Source organism: Perca flavescens, chromosome 17 (genome assembly GCF_004354835.1).
Source record: "Perca flavescens isolate YP-PL-M2 chromosome 17, PFLA_1.0, whole genome shotgun sequence".
Lineage (NCBI taxonomy): Eukaryota > Metazoa > Chordata > Actinopteri > Perciformes > Percidae > Perca > Perca flavescens.
This window is the reverse complement of record NC_041347.1, coordinates 31,810,214-31,825,213: the sequence shown is the minus strand read 5'-3', so window position 1 is coordinate 31,825,213 and position 15,000 is coordinate 31,810,214. Positions and strand designations below refer to the sequence as shown.

The 15,000-nt window shown below is 43.7% G+C and overlaps 2 protein-coding genes across 2 annotated transcripts in view; one reads left to right on the top strand and one right to left on the bottom strand.

The window, feature by feature from the left end:
- LOC114571786 (echinoderm microtubule-associated protein-like 6) overlaps window positions 1-15,000 on the bottom strand; it is a 181,344-nt gene that overhangs the window by 9,221 nt on the left and 157,123 nt on the right. Inside the window, 6 exon segments of the mRNA XM_028602978.1 lie at window positions 6,556-6,764; window positions 7,986-8,159; window positions 8,708-8,728; window positions 9,852-9,950; window positions 10,174-10,303; window positions 11,081-11,159. Of these exon segments, the coding sequence (XP_028458779.1) occupies window positions 6,556-6,764; window positions 7,986-8,159; window positions 8,708-8,728; window positions 9,852-9,950; window positions 10,174-10,303; window positions 11,081-11,159 (712 nt within the window).
- LOC114572641 (zinc finger protein 271-like) lies at window positions 1,148-5,137 on the top strand. Its single transcript, XM_028604350.1, has 2 exons — window positions 1,148-1,397; window positions 4,520-5,137. The coding sequence occupies exons 1-2, from the start codon at window positions 1,214-1,216 to the stop codon at window positions 5,029-5,031; spliced, it is 696 nt and encodes a 231-aa protein (XP_028460151.1). The 5' UTR covers window positions 1,148-1,213; the 3' UTR covers window positions 5,032-5,137.

Here is a 15,000-nt window from a genome sequence, read left to right as displayed (position 1 = left end):
AGCTGGACTTGAATGGTCTTCTTTTGACTGAAAGTACTGCCAAACAACAACTTTTTCTGCTCACCAGTTCCATGTCCACTTTCTCACAGCCTGCTGCATTGAACGCTCCACCAACGTAAACACCTTCCAGTCATCAACGGTGCCGTCATTACGGAGACCAGCGTAGTGCGCGGAGTGCAAGCGTAGGGTTCGGTGGAAAAAAATTCTAAGTCAAAAAAGCCCAATATTCGGCCGAATCTGAATCCTGGATTCGATGCATCCCTACAGGTTACACAACTAAACGTCAAAATTGCACTCAAGTAAAGCACTTGTTTAACGGTAGGTTTTCACACAGCAAAACACCTCACGAATTTTCGGACAGCAAACTTTTGCCTCGGGGGCGTGGTCACAAAAACAACATGCAAGACCGAACAAAACACCTGCTGCTAGGCAGGTAGCAGAGAGGGTTGAAGCTAGGTAGCATAGGTAGCTATCAGGTAGTTTGCTGTTACCCGGCTATGTAGCCTAGCTGCCGTGCTATGCTTACAATGAAATGCAATGTCCGAACATGCTAGCGGTTGACCTGCCGGCCAGCTGAATAATTTTGAGTGTTTAAACTAACATCTACAGTGGTCTATTTGGTGGTGTGTTTGCTCTGTTTAAGTTTGTGTGACATATAAACAACAATCTGTGTTGATACAAGGGTCTATGTTCGCCAACAAAAACATGAAATCAAACAAATGCACAAGTAGCCTAGCTGCCTGGCTAGGCTTACAATGAAATCCAATGTCCAAACATGCTAGCGATTAGCCTGTCGGGTAGCTGAAAAGTGTGTTTAAACTAACATATAGGTCTACAGTGGTCTATGTAGTGGTGGGTGTGCCCTCATTTAAGTTTGTGTGTCATCACAATTTGTGTTGATATAAGTACCAATGTTCGTGTAGAAACATTTAAATCACGTACAAATTTTCATGCTACAGCTCTGATAACCTCCGCCATCTTGGTCAGACTTTTGTTGTTACTCCCACCTCCAAACACAAACACGCGGACCTGATTGGTTCTCGAGTGGTCCTCATTTGAATAAAGAACTATGGTCTCCATTCAACCTCAATGAGAGCGAAAAATGGAATGACAGGGTGATAACCTAGCAACAGCAGCAGTTATTGCTTGTTTGTTTTTGAATCAGTATTTTCTGTTAAGGACATTTTTTTCTGGAGACAAGGTGTCTGTGGTCATGTCTACCTCCGTGTCAAAAGCAGAAATGGTGAGACTCTTGGTGAAAGAGAGACTGGATGCAGCCGCTGAAGACATATTCAGGCTGTTTGCAACAAAAATAGCAGATAAGAAGGAGGAACTTACTCGTTTAAAAGGAAAGGAGAGACAGGACAAACTACTGGAAGTTCATCTCCACAGATCAGGTTATTCTCAGCCTTTATATTTATTATATGTGTCATAGTGACCCTAACCCTTTTTATACGATATATGCAATGTTAACAAATTGTTAAAATGTGTCACTTTTGCAGACGATACAAATGTATTTCTCTCTGGGAGACATTTAAAGAAGCTTTTGTTTGCTTTGGAAATCCAAACTTGGTTTGATGTTAATACATTGTCTCTCAATTAAAATAAATGATGTAACTGTGTCCATGTAGGGTAACCGTTTTGCGGCTATTGCCTCCCTCTTTCATTCCTTCATCCACCTTCTTATCAAAGATCAGTGTTGTGATGTTTGTGCATATCCAAAAACCTGGTGATATCCACATCTTTGATAATGTTTAAAAGTAGCGGTGTTTCTCATTATTTTCTTTTGGCCGAGCATCTCTACCGCAGCCCTGCAAACTGTTGGTTGGTTGGTGTGTGTCCAACAACAATAGCACATGGATGTATTAGTGTGTGTGTGTGTGTGTGTGTGTGTGTGTGACTGTGTATGTGTGCGTCTGTGTGTGTGTCTGTGTGTTTGAGTGTGTGTATGTGTATGTGTCTGTGGTGTGTTGTGTGTCTGTGTTTGAGTGTGTGTGTGTGTGTCCGTGTGTGTGCATCTGTGTGTTGTGTTGTGTGTGTGTTGTGTGTATATGTGTGAGTGTGTGCGTCTGTGTGGTGTGTCCAAATCCTGCTTAGGGCCCCCAAAAGTCTTGGGCCGGCCCCTGTGTTTGTGTGTTTGTGTATTAGTGTGTGTGTGTGTGTGTGTGTGTGTGTGTGTGTGTGTGTGTGTGGATGCAACATTAATGGTGATATGTGACCACTGAATATGTGCAGTACTGTTTTGTCTCGCTGGTCCTAACCCTAATCTGTGAGTTCCCGCTCGGCCCAGAGAATCCTCTTATACTTCCTCACCTTAAGAGCCATGATGTTTAAAGTTGAATCTTTTTGCTACTTAAATGTCCGATGTGAAATAGTTACGGCACAGCGCCATTTCATGTCAAATCTGTTCAGTTTCTGTGGTTTAGCAACACTGTGTCCACGTTCGGACACTTATTGGCTAACGTTCTATCAAATATCTGTTCAAATACAAATATGAATTATTTATTAATGTTTTCAGTTAATGTAATGGTGTAAAACTAGTATGTAGTTTTAATGGTTTACTTTAGTTTTTACTTTACAAGAGCTGGCTGAAGTACGCTATCTCCGGTGAATTAGCCGTGCACTACCCTCGGCCATAACCGGACACCCCCCCCCCATCTCCTCGCTATAAACACTGGCCGTTGCGGGGTTTTCGGGATTATTAAGTCCCATCAATGCTGTCAAAACTACCGGATCGTACTTCCTTCCTTCACAATAAAATTGACGGAAATTCATGCCGTTTCCTAGCCTGACGTGGTCCTACTCAGATTCTAGTCAGAATGTGTGTCTGAAGCTGTTCCATTGGACTGTGATTATGGGGCATGTTCAAACCAAACCAGGAAAGAGAATGCCTCTGCATTCATTGGATGGACCTACAACCAATCAGAGCAACGGAACTCAACTCAACTGTCAACAGAACTCAACACTGTGTATTGTCTCCATAGCGACCACTCTTTGCACAATGCATTCGTTCTAACTTCAGACTTTTAGACTTTTTTGAAGCTGGATATATCATTTGTTGTGTGTAAATATGAATGTGGATAACATTAGTGATAGTGACATGCTTGCTACAGTTGCATTTCTAGAGATGGATCGGCGAAAACACATTTTATTTCTCTGATTCACGGCTTTGTTCTAACGCCGCTGGGCCTCTCTCTCTCCGGTCTCTCTCTATCTCGCTCCACCATATAACACTACCGTGCTTTGTTCTAACGCCACTGGGCCTCTCTCTCTCTGGTCTCTCTCTATCTCGCTCCACCAAGTAACGCTACCGTGCTTTCCGGCGGTTGTTTAGGCTCTGCTCCGTCTAAAACTCTGCCATTTCGCAAAGCTGTTTGTAACGCAGAAATAAAATGGATTAATGATCATTTTATTCATATAGTTTAGCTATATCTGACTTTACCAGCTGACTTCTCTGTTGGCCGTTGAAACAGGTAAAGCCTCTTACGTTCTAAAACCAGCCTCTGAGTCACAGCCACACCATCAGCTGGTTTGAGACAGACCGGTTGAGGATTTTAAAATGAACGCTGTCGATATCTTCTGTAACAGACGTGATGGTGGAATCTACACATCTCTATACTCAGTTCTCCAGCGGCAGCCACCTGTTGTAAAAAAATTCAACCCAAGTGCTCTTTGGTGACGAGGTTGATTCTGTTACTGTAGTTCATCGGTCCGACAATTTGATTGGTCCGAACAGACCTTGTTCGGGCAATAATTGCTCCTCAACGGATCAAGTCCAGACCGAACTTCCCGACCTCGAATGTTGTGGGCGGGGCTAAGTTCAGCTGGCATCCAGGCTAGCCGTTTCCATTTCTCAGTCGTGAAATATTAAAGTTAAAAAACAAAAACTGTAATGATTTACCTTCATTTTTAATTTATTTTTTACTAGTTTTTTAACCTGTCAATATAGTTTCGGTTTTAGTTTCTATTGAAGGTTTTAGTTTTTATTTAGTTTCAGTTAAAGGTGCTCTAAGTGATGTCACACGTTTTTTTAGGCTACAACATTTTTGTCACGTACAGCAAACATTTCCTCAATATCCGGTAGCTGCCTGTCCCCTGAACACACTGTAAAAAATCATCTCCTCACTATCTGCTAGCTGCCTGTCCCCTGAACACACTGTAAAAAAAAACATCTCCTCACTATCTGCTAGCTGCCTGTCCCCTGAACACACTGTAAAAAACGGTGGTCTCTGTAGACAGCCCGGGCTCCACCAACGCCAACAAAAACAAACGGCGCCAACCTGCACCACTAAACATAACAAACAGAGTTCCAGCCAATAACCGACAAGAAGGATTTGGTGGTGGGGGTTGGGGGGGGGTTAGTGCGCAGAATGGAGGGGGAGGGGAGTGGATGAGGGAGTGTTGAGCTAGCCTCCATTTTGTTTGACAATACTTTGAATGTCAACAAGAAGTGACATCACCCAACATCGCTTAGCACCTTTAATAAAAAATATTTTTCACTGCTTATTTTCGTTTTTAGGTCACTATAATAACCGCGGTCTGGACCAGGATGACCCAGAGAGGCGACACATTAAAGAGGAAGAGGAGGAACTCTGCATCAGTCAGGACGCAGAGCAGCTTCAAGCGCCGGAGGAGGCCGATTTCTCAAAGAGGGAAGATGACGAAGAGAAACCTCCGTCGTCACAGCTCCGTCCGAGCCAAGCTGACGAGAGCAGAGAGGCCGAGCCTCAACAGATGGAAACAGAAGCTGATGGAGAGGACTGTGGAGGATCAGAAGCAGACGCACACAGTCATCTATCATCATCACCACCTATCACAAGACAGAAACCGTTTGGTTGTAATGTTTGTGAGAAAAGATTTAGTCAGAAGGGCCATCTGCAGACGCACATGAGAGTTCACACAGGAGAGAAACCTTTTGGTTGCAGTGTTTGTGAGAAAAGATTTAGCCAGAGCAGCGATCTGCAGAAGCACATGCGAGTTCACACAGGAGAGAAACCACATGTGAAGAAAGTAGTTTCCTACAGTTCATAGTTAAAGAAGCACTGCGGATGTTTGAATCATTTAAAATTGTTGAAGAAATGGATGAGGAAAATGAAATTGAATATACAAACACAAAATAAATACTTTGAGCCTGTGATTTCGGGTCTTCGTAATCTTTCTGTTTCACAGCTGTCTCCGTTTCTTTTTGATTTGATTAGTCAGAGTCATGTCCCGTATGTAGAACGGTCATTGCTGCGAATTTAATCTGGATCAACAGAAGTAGATTTTAAGGATTATTGCCTGACATCAGGCGAGTCCTTCCCCTTCTGCTCTCTGTGTTGCCGTTCACAAACTCCGTTCTCTTTGGGTAACAACCCTCGAGCTAGCAAGCTACACGCTGAAAATGTCCAGTTTTTAAAAACATTTGGACGGTGCAACAAGACAGACCTGCTCGATTCTTTCTGGGAATGATTGTAAAGATTACCAAAGAATATGTTTAGGGCATTTCCTCTCTAACTGGGAGATTTTGGGACCGATTGGTGGGATTGCTGCGGACAAAGTACACACAGAGATACATTGGTAAGAGCCAATGAGGTTTAACCATGTATCAGCTCATTTAAATAGCTCACGTTACTGTGTTGTGTCAACAGTTCACTTCATTTCAAATTGTATGAGGAGTTTTCTTTTGCGGGTTTCAAATGTTCCACCAAAACAAATTCCTTTCTGAGACTATTTAGCAGAGCTGTGTCTGGAGCTTATCACTACCCAAGATCACTGTGATTGGTTTAAAGAAATGCAAACAACCCAGAGCGTTTGTTTTCTCCTATCCCAGAATGCATCTGTGGTGTAGCCAGACCTTCCACCACAGCACTGTGGAGAATACCTAAAGCCTGACAAGATAGATTTGTGTGTCACATGTTATCAGTGACGGACTGGTATCAAAAAACGGCCCTGGCATTTGCAACACACCGGCCCATTTTCAAACCACACCAACCTCATCCAAACATTGAGATAAAAGGACAGACAGAGAATGCAAAAATTTAGAACACACACTGAAAGGACACGCATTACGCGCTACAGTCAGTGACATATGCGAATAACAAATGGCATGATATGCTCCACTAAAGCCACATTCTTCACTAATATAACGGCTTGTGGTTTAAGCACAGCACATAATATAACAGCTCCTCAAAAACATGGAAAGAGCAATGCTCAGCCTCTGGGTAGTACACGCATTGAGTGTCGATAACATAGCTTTGAAATTAGTAACTGGGTACCGAGAGAAACCCTCCCACGCAGCTCGCTGCACTCCAATCCTGAATATTTTTGGCTGCATGCATAAAATAACTTATCAAAATAAACCAAAGACAGATTATTGTTATTACTAGTAGTAGCAGTCGCCCATAGAGGGCGGCCCTTCTGGCATTCGCCAAATTCCAGATGGCCAGTTTGTCACTGTATGTTATTTCGCGAGAGTTCAGCTGCCGTGCAAAGGTAAGTCTGCGTCGGTCTTTGATGTAATTAGTCAGAGCCGTGTCCTGTACGAAAACACTGAGAAGTCAGCAGGTAACTCACAGCACCGAAGGCGACAGACAGCATGGTCTGCATCCGGCCGTCCTCCACCGTTCCCACCACGCCCTTCTTGTACATCAGAGCGCCGCCCGCCAGCGTCCAGAACTTCACATGTTTGATTCCCACCGAAACGAACTGGGAGTCCGAGTCTGGCCGAAACTCCACCACGAAGATCCGGTCCGGGTGTCCGCCTTTACTGCACACCTTGGATCCTGCAGCGGCGACACCAATGTCGTTTTACTTCTTTCATTTGAATCTAAATGAACGTTCTTACATCATTTACTCACATTGTGTCATCCGTACACTCTTTGACAGTTTAAAGTAGAAAGATTAGTTAAAGAAGTTAGTTGGTTTTGTGTCGAAATATAACTTCAGTAAAAGTGTGTAAGTATCATCAGGAAAATGTAGTTAAAGGGGAACTATGCAAGGTGGAGGGTGGGGGTGTGGCCTTGACCAACTGCCACTTTGCTCGTTTGAAAGCCATGATGTCTCTCTCTCTCTCTCTCTCTCTCTCATGGGTGGGCCAAATTCTCTGGGCGGGCAAATCAGAGAAAGGGGAGGTAACCTTGCTCCTTATGACCTCATAAGGAGAATATTCCAGATCGGCCCATCTGAGCTTTCATTTTCTCAAAGGCAGAGCAGGATACCCAGGGCTCGGTTTACACCTATCACCATTTCTAGCCACTGGGGGAACATATAATAGCAGGCTTTGGGAACTAATATTAATGTTAAAAAACCTCATAATGTGACATTTTCATGCCATGGGACCTTTAAATACAGTACTGGAGTAGTAGTAATTAGTTACATTCCGGGGCTCCGTTTGGTTTGGTTTCAGGCACCGGGTATCGGAAAAAAGCCAAATGAGACCCAACCCCAGTTATAACAGAGTGGTTTTAGTAGTTAAGATCTGAATGTTTCCTCCACTAACTGACTGTTTGTATTTTATCAGTTACTCATCCGAGTGCAGTTATGTATGTGTGACTAATACTACTAAATAATATTTGTGGTACTTACCATTATGGTTATAGAATGTGCAATGCCTGCTAGGGTACTGGTGCAATATTTGATATGGTATTATGCAATTGGGCATTGTGCATTACAGAAGTTATTGACCACAGCGTGAGTTAAAGGGAAATGTGCAATTATTATCAAAATGAAGTGCAATATGAGGGGGAGGATGTGTTGTGGGTTCTCTTCTGTTATTCTCTGATTGTGAGGAAAGTTTGGGGGGTATTGTGTAATGTGTGAGGTTCATTATATGTTCATTGAAGCACTGGATGAGATGATGTAGGATTATGTTTCTATGTAGGTTAACTTTATGTTTATTGTGTGTTTATGCGCAATGTGTCGCCATTTTGATTCTCTTGAATGCCCAAGATGAATTTCTCCTATAGGAGACAATAAAGGCTTATCTTATCTTATCTTTATCTGACCTTCCTGCCAGCGCCACACAGTCATGGTGTGTTCAGCATCCACTCCGACAGACAGCAGCAGCTTCCCCGTGGCGCTGAAGTTAACGTAGCCCACGCCTTTGGTGTGGGGGCAGCGCAGGATGGACAGCGTCTGTTTGCTCATCGCATCCCACACGTGGATGCACGGAGTGGTGCCTACGGAAAGATCCCGACACCCGAGGAGAGGAGAGAGAGAGAGAGAGAGAGAGAGAGAGAGAGAGAGAGAGAGAGAGAGAGAGGATGCAGAGAGATTCAGAGAAACAGAAACAGAGCAGTGAGAGGGATCAATGCAGCGCCGCAAACACCCCGAGAACCAGACCAACGTCAGCGCTCCAGTTAGATTTGGCTTCTTGCATTGATGAAAATCAAAGGTGTAGAACGCAGCGCTGCGCAAAGATTGTTGATATTTGAACTCAACTGACAGATTCTGGGACAGATAACTACTGGCCGGCCGGCACATTCAAATGCTGGCCCTCCTAACATCATCTGATAGACAGACAGACAGAATATAATAGAACAGACATAAATAAATGTTTCAGGTCAGTGCTGGTTGACTTTCATCGAGCTGAACTGAAACCAACAGCCGCCTGAATGAAGGGAATCCTGAGTTTACTACTCAAAGTCCTGATGGACTAATTGTGCCGCCGGTGTCTGGGTCTCAGGGTGTGTGCGGGGCGCGGCAAGTGCAGCGGTTTGCTTTTTACCTGGAAGTTCACCGGCGTCACCTGAGGTGTTGTGCGAGTGGTGGTGAGAAATGATGGCCGGCCACAACACAGACGCACAAAAACAAAGCAAAGCAAAACAAAAACCTGGAGTGAGTTGTTAAAAAGCAGGCCAGCGTCAGCCATGACAGTAAAGAGAGATATTTAGGGGCTTAAATCAGGCGGATGTAGGTGATGGGGGTTAGATAGTACAAGTACTATTACTCGTATAAAGATATACTCAAGTAAAAAGAAGCTTTTAAAATGTACTCTGAGTAAAATTACTTAGTTGCTTTTTAATAGCGGGGGGAGATATACGTATTTATATTATACTTATTTAATTAAATTGCAGTCTTTTGTGATTTGATAAGGTCACAAAGCAATATCACTGTCCATTTTACTTTAATACTTAACGTTAGAGACCTTTTTTTTTTATACTCAGTACCGGACATGGATTAAAAAGTACAATACTTACAAACAAAACATGCTTCAGTAAAAGTACAGATTTTAAAAACTACAAACACTTACAGTAACGTGAGTAACTGTAATTTGTTACTTTCCATATCTGGCCACAATTGTAGTTGTGTGTTTGTGTGTGTGTGTGTGTCTGTGTGTGTGTGTGTGTGTGTGCGTGTGTGTGCGTGTGTGTCTGTATTAGTACTTTATTTCTTATTTTATTATTACTGATTTTTTTTATACAATAAACCTTACAAGGGGAAGGCTAAAATTAAATATAAATCCAAGATGAAGAGAAACTAAATCCCCCTCTCTACCATCCCTTCAGGAAAAATTACATCACGTTCCTCTCAACTAATCATTTTGCTGCTGCTGCTTCCTGAATGAAGCAAAGTGTCTGTTTCTGTTCTCTCAGTCGGACAAAAGAAAAGCAAGAAACATGAAGCAGAGGAGAGACAAGCAGGACTCACTTATTTCAGAAGACTTAGTCGAGAAACACACAAACACGCAGAAGCACACACACACACACACACACACACACACACATATATACATACAGATAGACATACACACGTATGCTGCGCACACACACACACACACACACACACATACATGCACGCGCACACACATGCACACACACACACACACACACACACACACACTCTCTCTCTCTCTCTCTCTCTCAGTGTACCGATCTGTCCGGTGGCGATGGTATTCTTGTATTTCGGGTGCTGGTTGGCAGTCAGAGAGAGGATGTCGTCAGTGTGCTCCAGGTAGAAACTCTGAGTTCCTGCAGCACAAGAAGACACATGAACACATTACTTTGATCTGAAAGGTCGCAGGTTCAATTCCCAACTGCAGAAACAGGCGAGTCCGTCAACTACTGCAACTCCTGGACAACTTTAGGCAGAAACATTGCTTTCATGCAATGGTTGATTTTTTTTTAAGAAATTCTCTGGTTTGGTTTTAAAGAGCTCAGTGTGTGTTAGGACTGTGTGCGTTGCCATGATTACCATTGCTGAGACTGTGGACGATGGCGGTGGCGGCAGTGTGGTAGACAATGTCGGTGCCGTCGTTGAGGTAGTGCAGGTTGTTGCGACAATCAAAGCCCCGAAAACCAAAGACATGATCCAAAACCAGGTCCTACAAGAGAGGGGGAGATGCGTAAATAGGGGGGGGACAGACCATTGACATATATAAACTGGACCAACAGATATTACAAGGATATCAGAAGTCACTTTTCCGGTGCTGGCTAGCATTACTTAGCAGCCTCCAACTGAGAGAGACAACGTAGATGTGACGTGAGCAACGTGTCTGAAAGTGTGAAGTCTTCTGGTAGCTGTGCCGAGAGAAATCTCAATCATTCCCAATCTTACAGAGACAGAGAGTGTAGGTATATGTAAGGAGATAACATAGACACAGGCTAATTACTGATCACTAACATGCTAGTTAACATTAGTAATCAAACCTAAACAGCTAATGGAAGTCCAAACTGCCTGTGAGCTTCTCCTGTACTATACGGTAATTCCTCTACTGTGTGACAGTAAGTCTCGTGGTTATGACCCAATCGTTAGACTACTTTTACAAAAACGTCTGCTACGGAGCCATAACGTGAGCTACAAGGTAATGGAGCCTTTTATACATTATCGTGTTCCTTCAGAAATAAACAATGGACAAATAGAGTCTTTAAACGCTTCAGAGGAAAAGTTATTCGCTGTCAAAGTGACGTCAAATTGAATGGGTGTCAATGGAATGCTAACGGGAGGTGATCGGTTTGTAGCATCAAAATGGCACCATAGGAGGTTCGAGTTTTGAAGCGAAGCTTACCCCCTTGGGACAGACCAAGGGGGTAAGCTTCTCCTCGGAACGCGTACCTCGTGTGGCGCCATTTTGTTGCTAAGAATAAAGAGACGGCCATACCTCCACCAGTCTCTTCTTCTTGGAGACGTTGTTCTTCTGGAGTTTCTCTGGCTGCGGCGCCGCTCGACTCACAGGAGGCCTGGAGGAACAATCAGGCTGTCAATCAAACAATCAATCAACCCGACTGAAAGACAGGTGGAGCAACAGTCAGCGAGACAGCATGGTCACTCTGTACACACACACACACACACACACACACACACACACACACACACACACACACACACACACACACACACACACACACACACAGACAGACAGACAGACAGACAGACACACAGACAGACAGACAGATGCTTTCTTATACTTCATGGAATAAAACTTGACCAATGAAAAACTGTGGATCTCAACAGACCTCTGCTGCTCGGAACTCGCCAGACACCGTTCATATAAACATGCCGCCCACACAAAGATGACACAGAGCTGGTTTGAAATCCAGAAGCCAGATGACAACTAAAGGCGACTAGAATCCATATCCAGTTCAAAATACAGGAGGTAAAACCATAAAAATGTGGCTTCAAACTGAGATTATTTAGGCTGACACATGCACAAAAGGGATATGATGCCATCGACAGGCGACCAAATGAATAAAATTATAGATTTTTCTGGGTTTGGACATTGTTGGAAACATTTATGATAATGTGAGTACACAACTCAACAACTCGAGGAGTTGGCATTTTAATTTATAAACGTTACATATGTAATTTCTAAATATAATCCAGATGAATTCCCTTTAGATGTGAGATTCTAAGATTATTAATCCAGAAAGTAAGCGAAAGACGTGTGTTAAGAGTGTGAGGTAATAGAAACAGAATGTGACACAAACACACACACACACACACACACACACACACACACACCTCACGCCTCAGAGAAACTATAATGTGATCATCTGTGTGCTTTAACTACATGCTAACAAAATGCTACCATGCTAAAGGTGCTTGGTTTTGTTTTTGGGCTGTCGAGCTAACATGCTAGCGTTGCAAATTGTGTTAACAGGCCAACATGCAGTTTTTAGGGTGGGGCCTCCTCACCTGTAGACAGTTATATAAGCTAGCTCAAATCAGACCAGACTTAGAGTGCACTTCTGAGGAGACTTACTGCTAGAAAGCTAGATATTAAGATAAGTACTTACTTTATTAGGCTACTCTGCCCACTGTCACTGGATCTGCTGTCTTAAGGTTAAGTTGACTGCGTTTGTTCTGTTGTTTTTGCTCATTCGGCTGTCTTTTGCTGTTTGCTACTTGGTTTTGCTGCTTTTGTTGCTTGCCTTATGTCTTTGCTGCTTTGACTGTGGGTTCTGCTGCTTCTTCTAGCGTACTTCTGCTGTGTGTTTTTGCTGGATATTTATGTTCATAAAAGTGCTTTTTTTGCCACTGACAGGCTCAGATTAATATTCTAAGTGTCTGACAACATTATTGAAAGGATTTTTAAGGAGGTCAACTTTTCTGTAAGAGTAAGATCCTTCTTTTAAACATAACAAGTCCGCAAAATTGTGTTAGCTAGACCCTCCAGACTCTATGTAAATAAACAGTAATTTTAGCATCGTAAAATATGTTTTTTTGGTCAGGTTTTTGTGGTCTTACTAAAGGTGACTGAAACGGTTTAGGGTAATCAGACTAGCTTAGTGTGGAGTGTGGAGTTGGGGAGTGGTGCTTAAAAACTGTCCAGGTGCTTTGTTGAGGGATTAGCTAGAGTGGGGCCTCCTCACCTGTAGCCAACACCAATCACCTCCTTATATTTAATATTGGCATTTGTGTGAAGAGGCAGCTTCAGCGACAGTCTCATCAGAGGACAACGACAAATTAGTCTATGCAGGAGTATTCATGGGAGGGTAAGTGGGAAGTTAAGTGGACTTGATATCTTCTTGATATCTGATATCTTACTTGCACTGCTCTTTGTCTTTATCTGGAAATGTGCTGCTTCTCCATTCCTGTCTGTGTATCCTATCGGAGATACTACAAACCTTGCATAAGTTTGCAACATTTCCGCAACCCGACCTCTATTACCTTGCCTTTGACACAGTGAACCACCAGATCCTCATTTCAACACTCCAGGATCTGGGTGTTTCAGGCTCTGGGCTCTCTTTGCTCACCTGCCAGACCGAACCTACCGGATAACTTGGAGAGGATCTATCAAAGAATCTTGCCTACTCAAAACTGGGGTTCCTCAGGGATCAGTCCTGGGTCCCCTGCTCTTTTCTCTGCACACCAACTCTCTCGGGTGTGTCATTCACTAGCAGGGCTTTTCTTATCACATCTACGCAGATGACACCCAACTCTCTCCTTTCCTGAGTCTGAAACTCAAGTAGCAGCACGTATCTCAGCCTGTCTGACTGACATTTCTTCTTCGATGTCCACACACCATCTGAAACTTAACCTTGACAAGACTGAGCTCCTTTTCCTTCCAGGGAAGGGCTCTCCTACCCAAGACCTGACTATAACAATTGACAACTCTGTGGAAGCCCCCACCAGACTGCTAGAAACCTGGGTGTGACACTTGACAACCAACTAACCTTCACTGCTAAGATTGCTGCAACTACCCGATCGTGTAGATACATGCTGCATAACATCAGAAGGATACGTCCCCTTCTAACGCAGAAGGCAGCTCAGGTTCTGGTTCAGGCTCTAGTCATCTCGTGTCTAGACTACTGCAACTCCCTCCTGGCTGACCTGTCTGCATGTGCCATCTGGCCCCTGAAGCTCGTTCAGAACGCAGCAGCTCGACTTGTCTTCAACCTCCCCAAGTTCTCTCACACTACATTAAAGAGTGACAATTTTTCGGAACTCCAGAATTCCCGCAGGAGTCCCGCGGGAGTCCCACGGTACGGGAGTCAATTTCACGGTTGGTAACGTGATAGGGACGGAATAGAGTGTAGAAATCAACGGGAGCAGGCGTGAGCGGCACGGAGAAATGTGTGTTCTGAGTGTGAGAAGATCTCCGTTAGGAAAATACGTAATGAAATGGCCTCGGCCTGCAGGTAATGCATGTTTAGTAGGGGTGTAACGATCCATCTACTACATCGATGTATCGATTTATATTCCTGTGATCCAACTACATCGATCTGTGCTCGGCGAGTTGGCCTTTTGGACGACATACATCAATCTAACATCGTTTTAAAATGTAATAAATCAATTGTATTGATACTAGGAAATAACCCATTGGATTTAAGCACGTCAGACTATGGATGTTTTTTCTTAGCACTTTTAATGATAAAGGCTTTAAACATTACTCGATTCAGTCTGCCTATCCGTGACGTCATCGCCCCGCGCCAGCAGCAGCGCAAAGGCGCAAAGACAAAAAAACATAGCATGGCGGATGGCAGAGGAGAAGCCGACGAGCGAGAAATTATCAAGCCACCATTGTGGTCCAGTGTGTGGAAACACTTTGGCTTTTGCAAAGACGGAGATGTTCTAAATAAGTCGCTCGCTGTTTGTAGGATATGTAAAGGTCAAGTAAAGTACAACGGCAACACGACAAATCTCTCCAACCACATACTAAGGCGCCATGGGATTTCACACAACACCGACCGTCCAGGCACCTCTTGCAGCGTTCCCGCTGCTACAGCAGCAAAAGGTAAAGTCAACTCTGCAGAAGCCTCAGGTCTCGCCTGCATGTTTAGCCAGAGACTAGGCCAAAACTCATCTCGGGCGAAAAACATCACGGCAACAATTGCCAAGTTTATCTGCAAAGACATGCGACCCTACAGTGTGATTGAAAATCCGGGATTCCGTGAAATGATTCAAACATTGGAGCCAAGGTACACAATACCAAGCCGACCACACTTCTCAGAAAAGGTTATTCCTGCATTGTACGAAAGTACTAAGAATGATGTGAAGCTGTCGCTTTCTCAAGCTGAACGAGTAGCGATAACGACAGATTGCTGGACGTCATGCTCAAATCAAGGGTGTGTGACAATT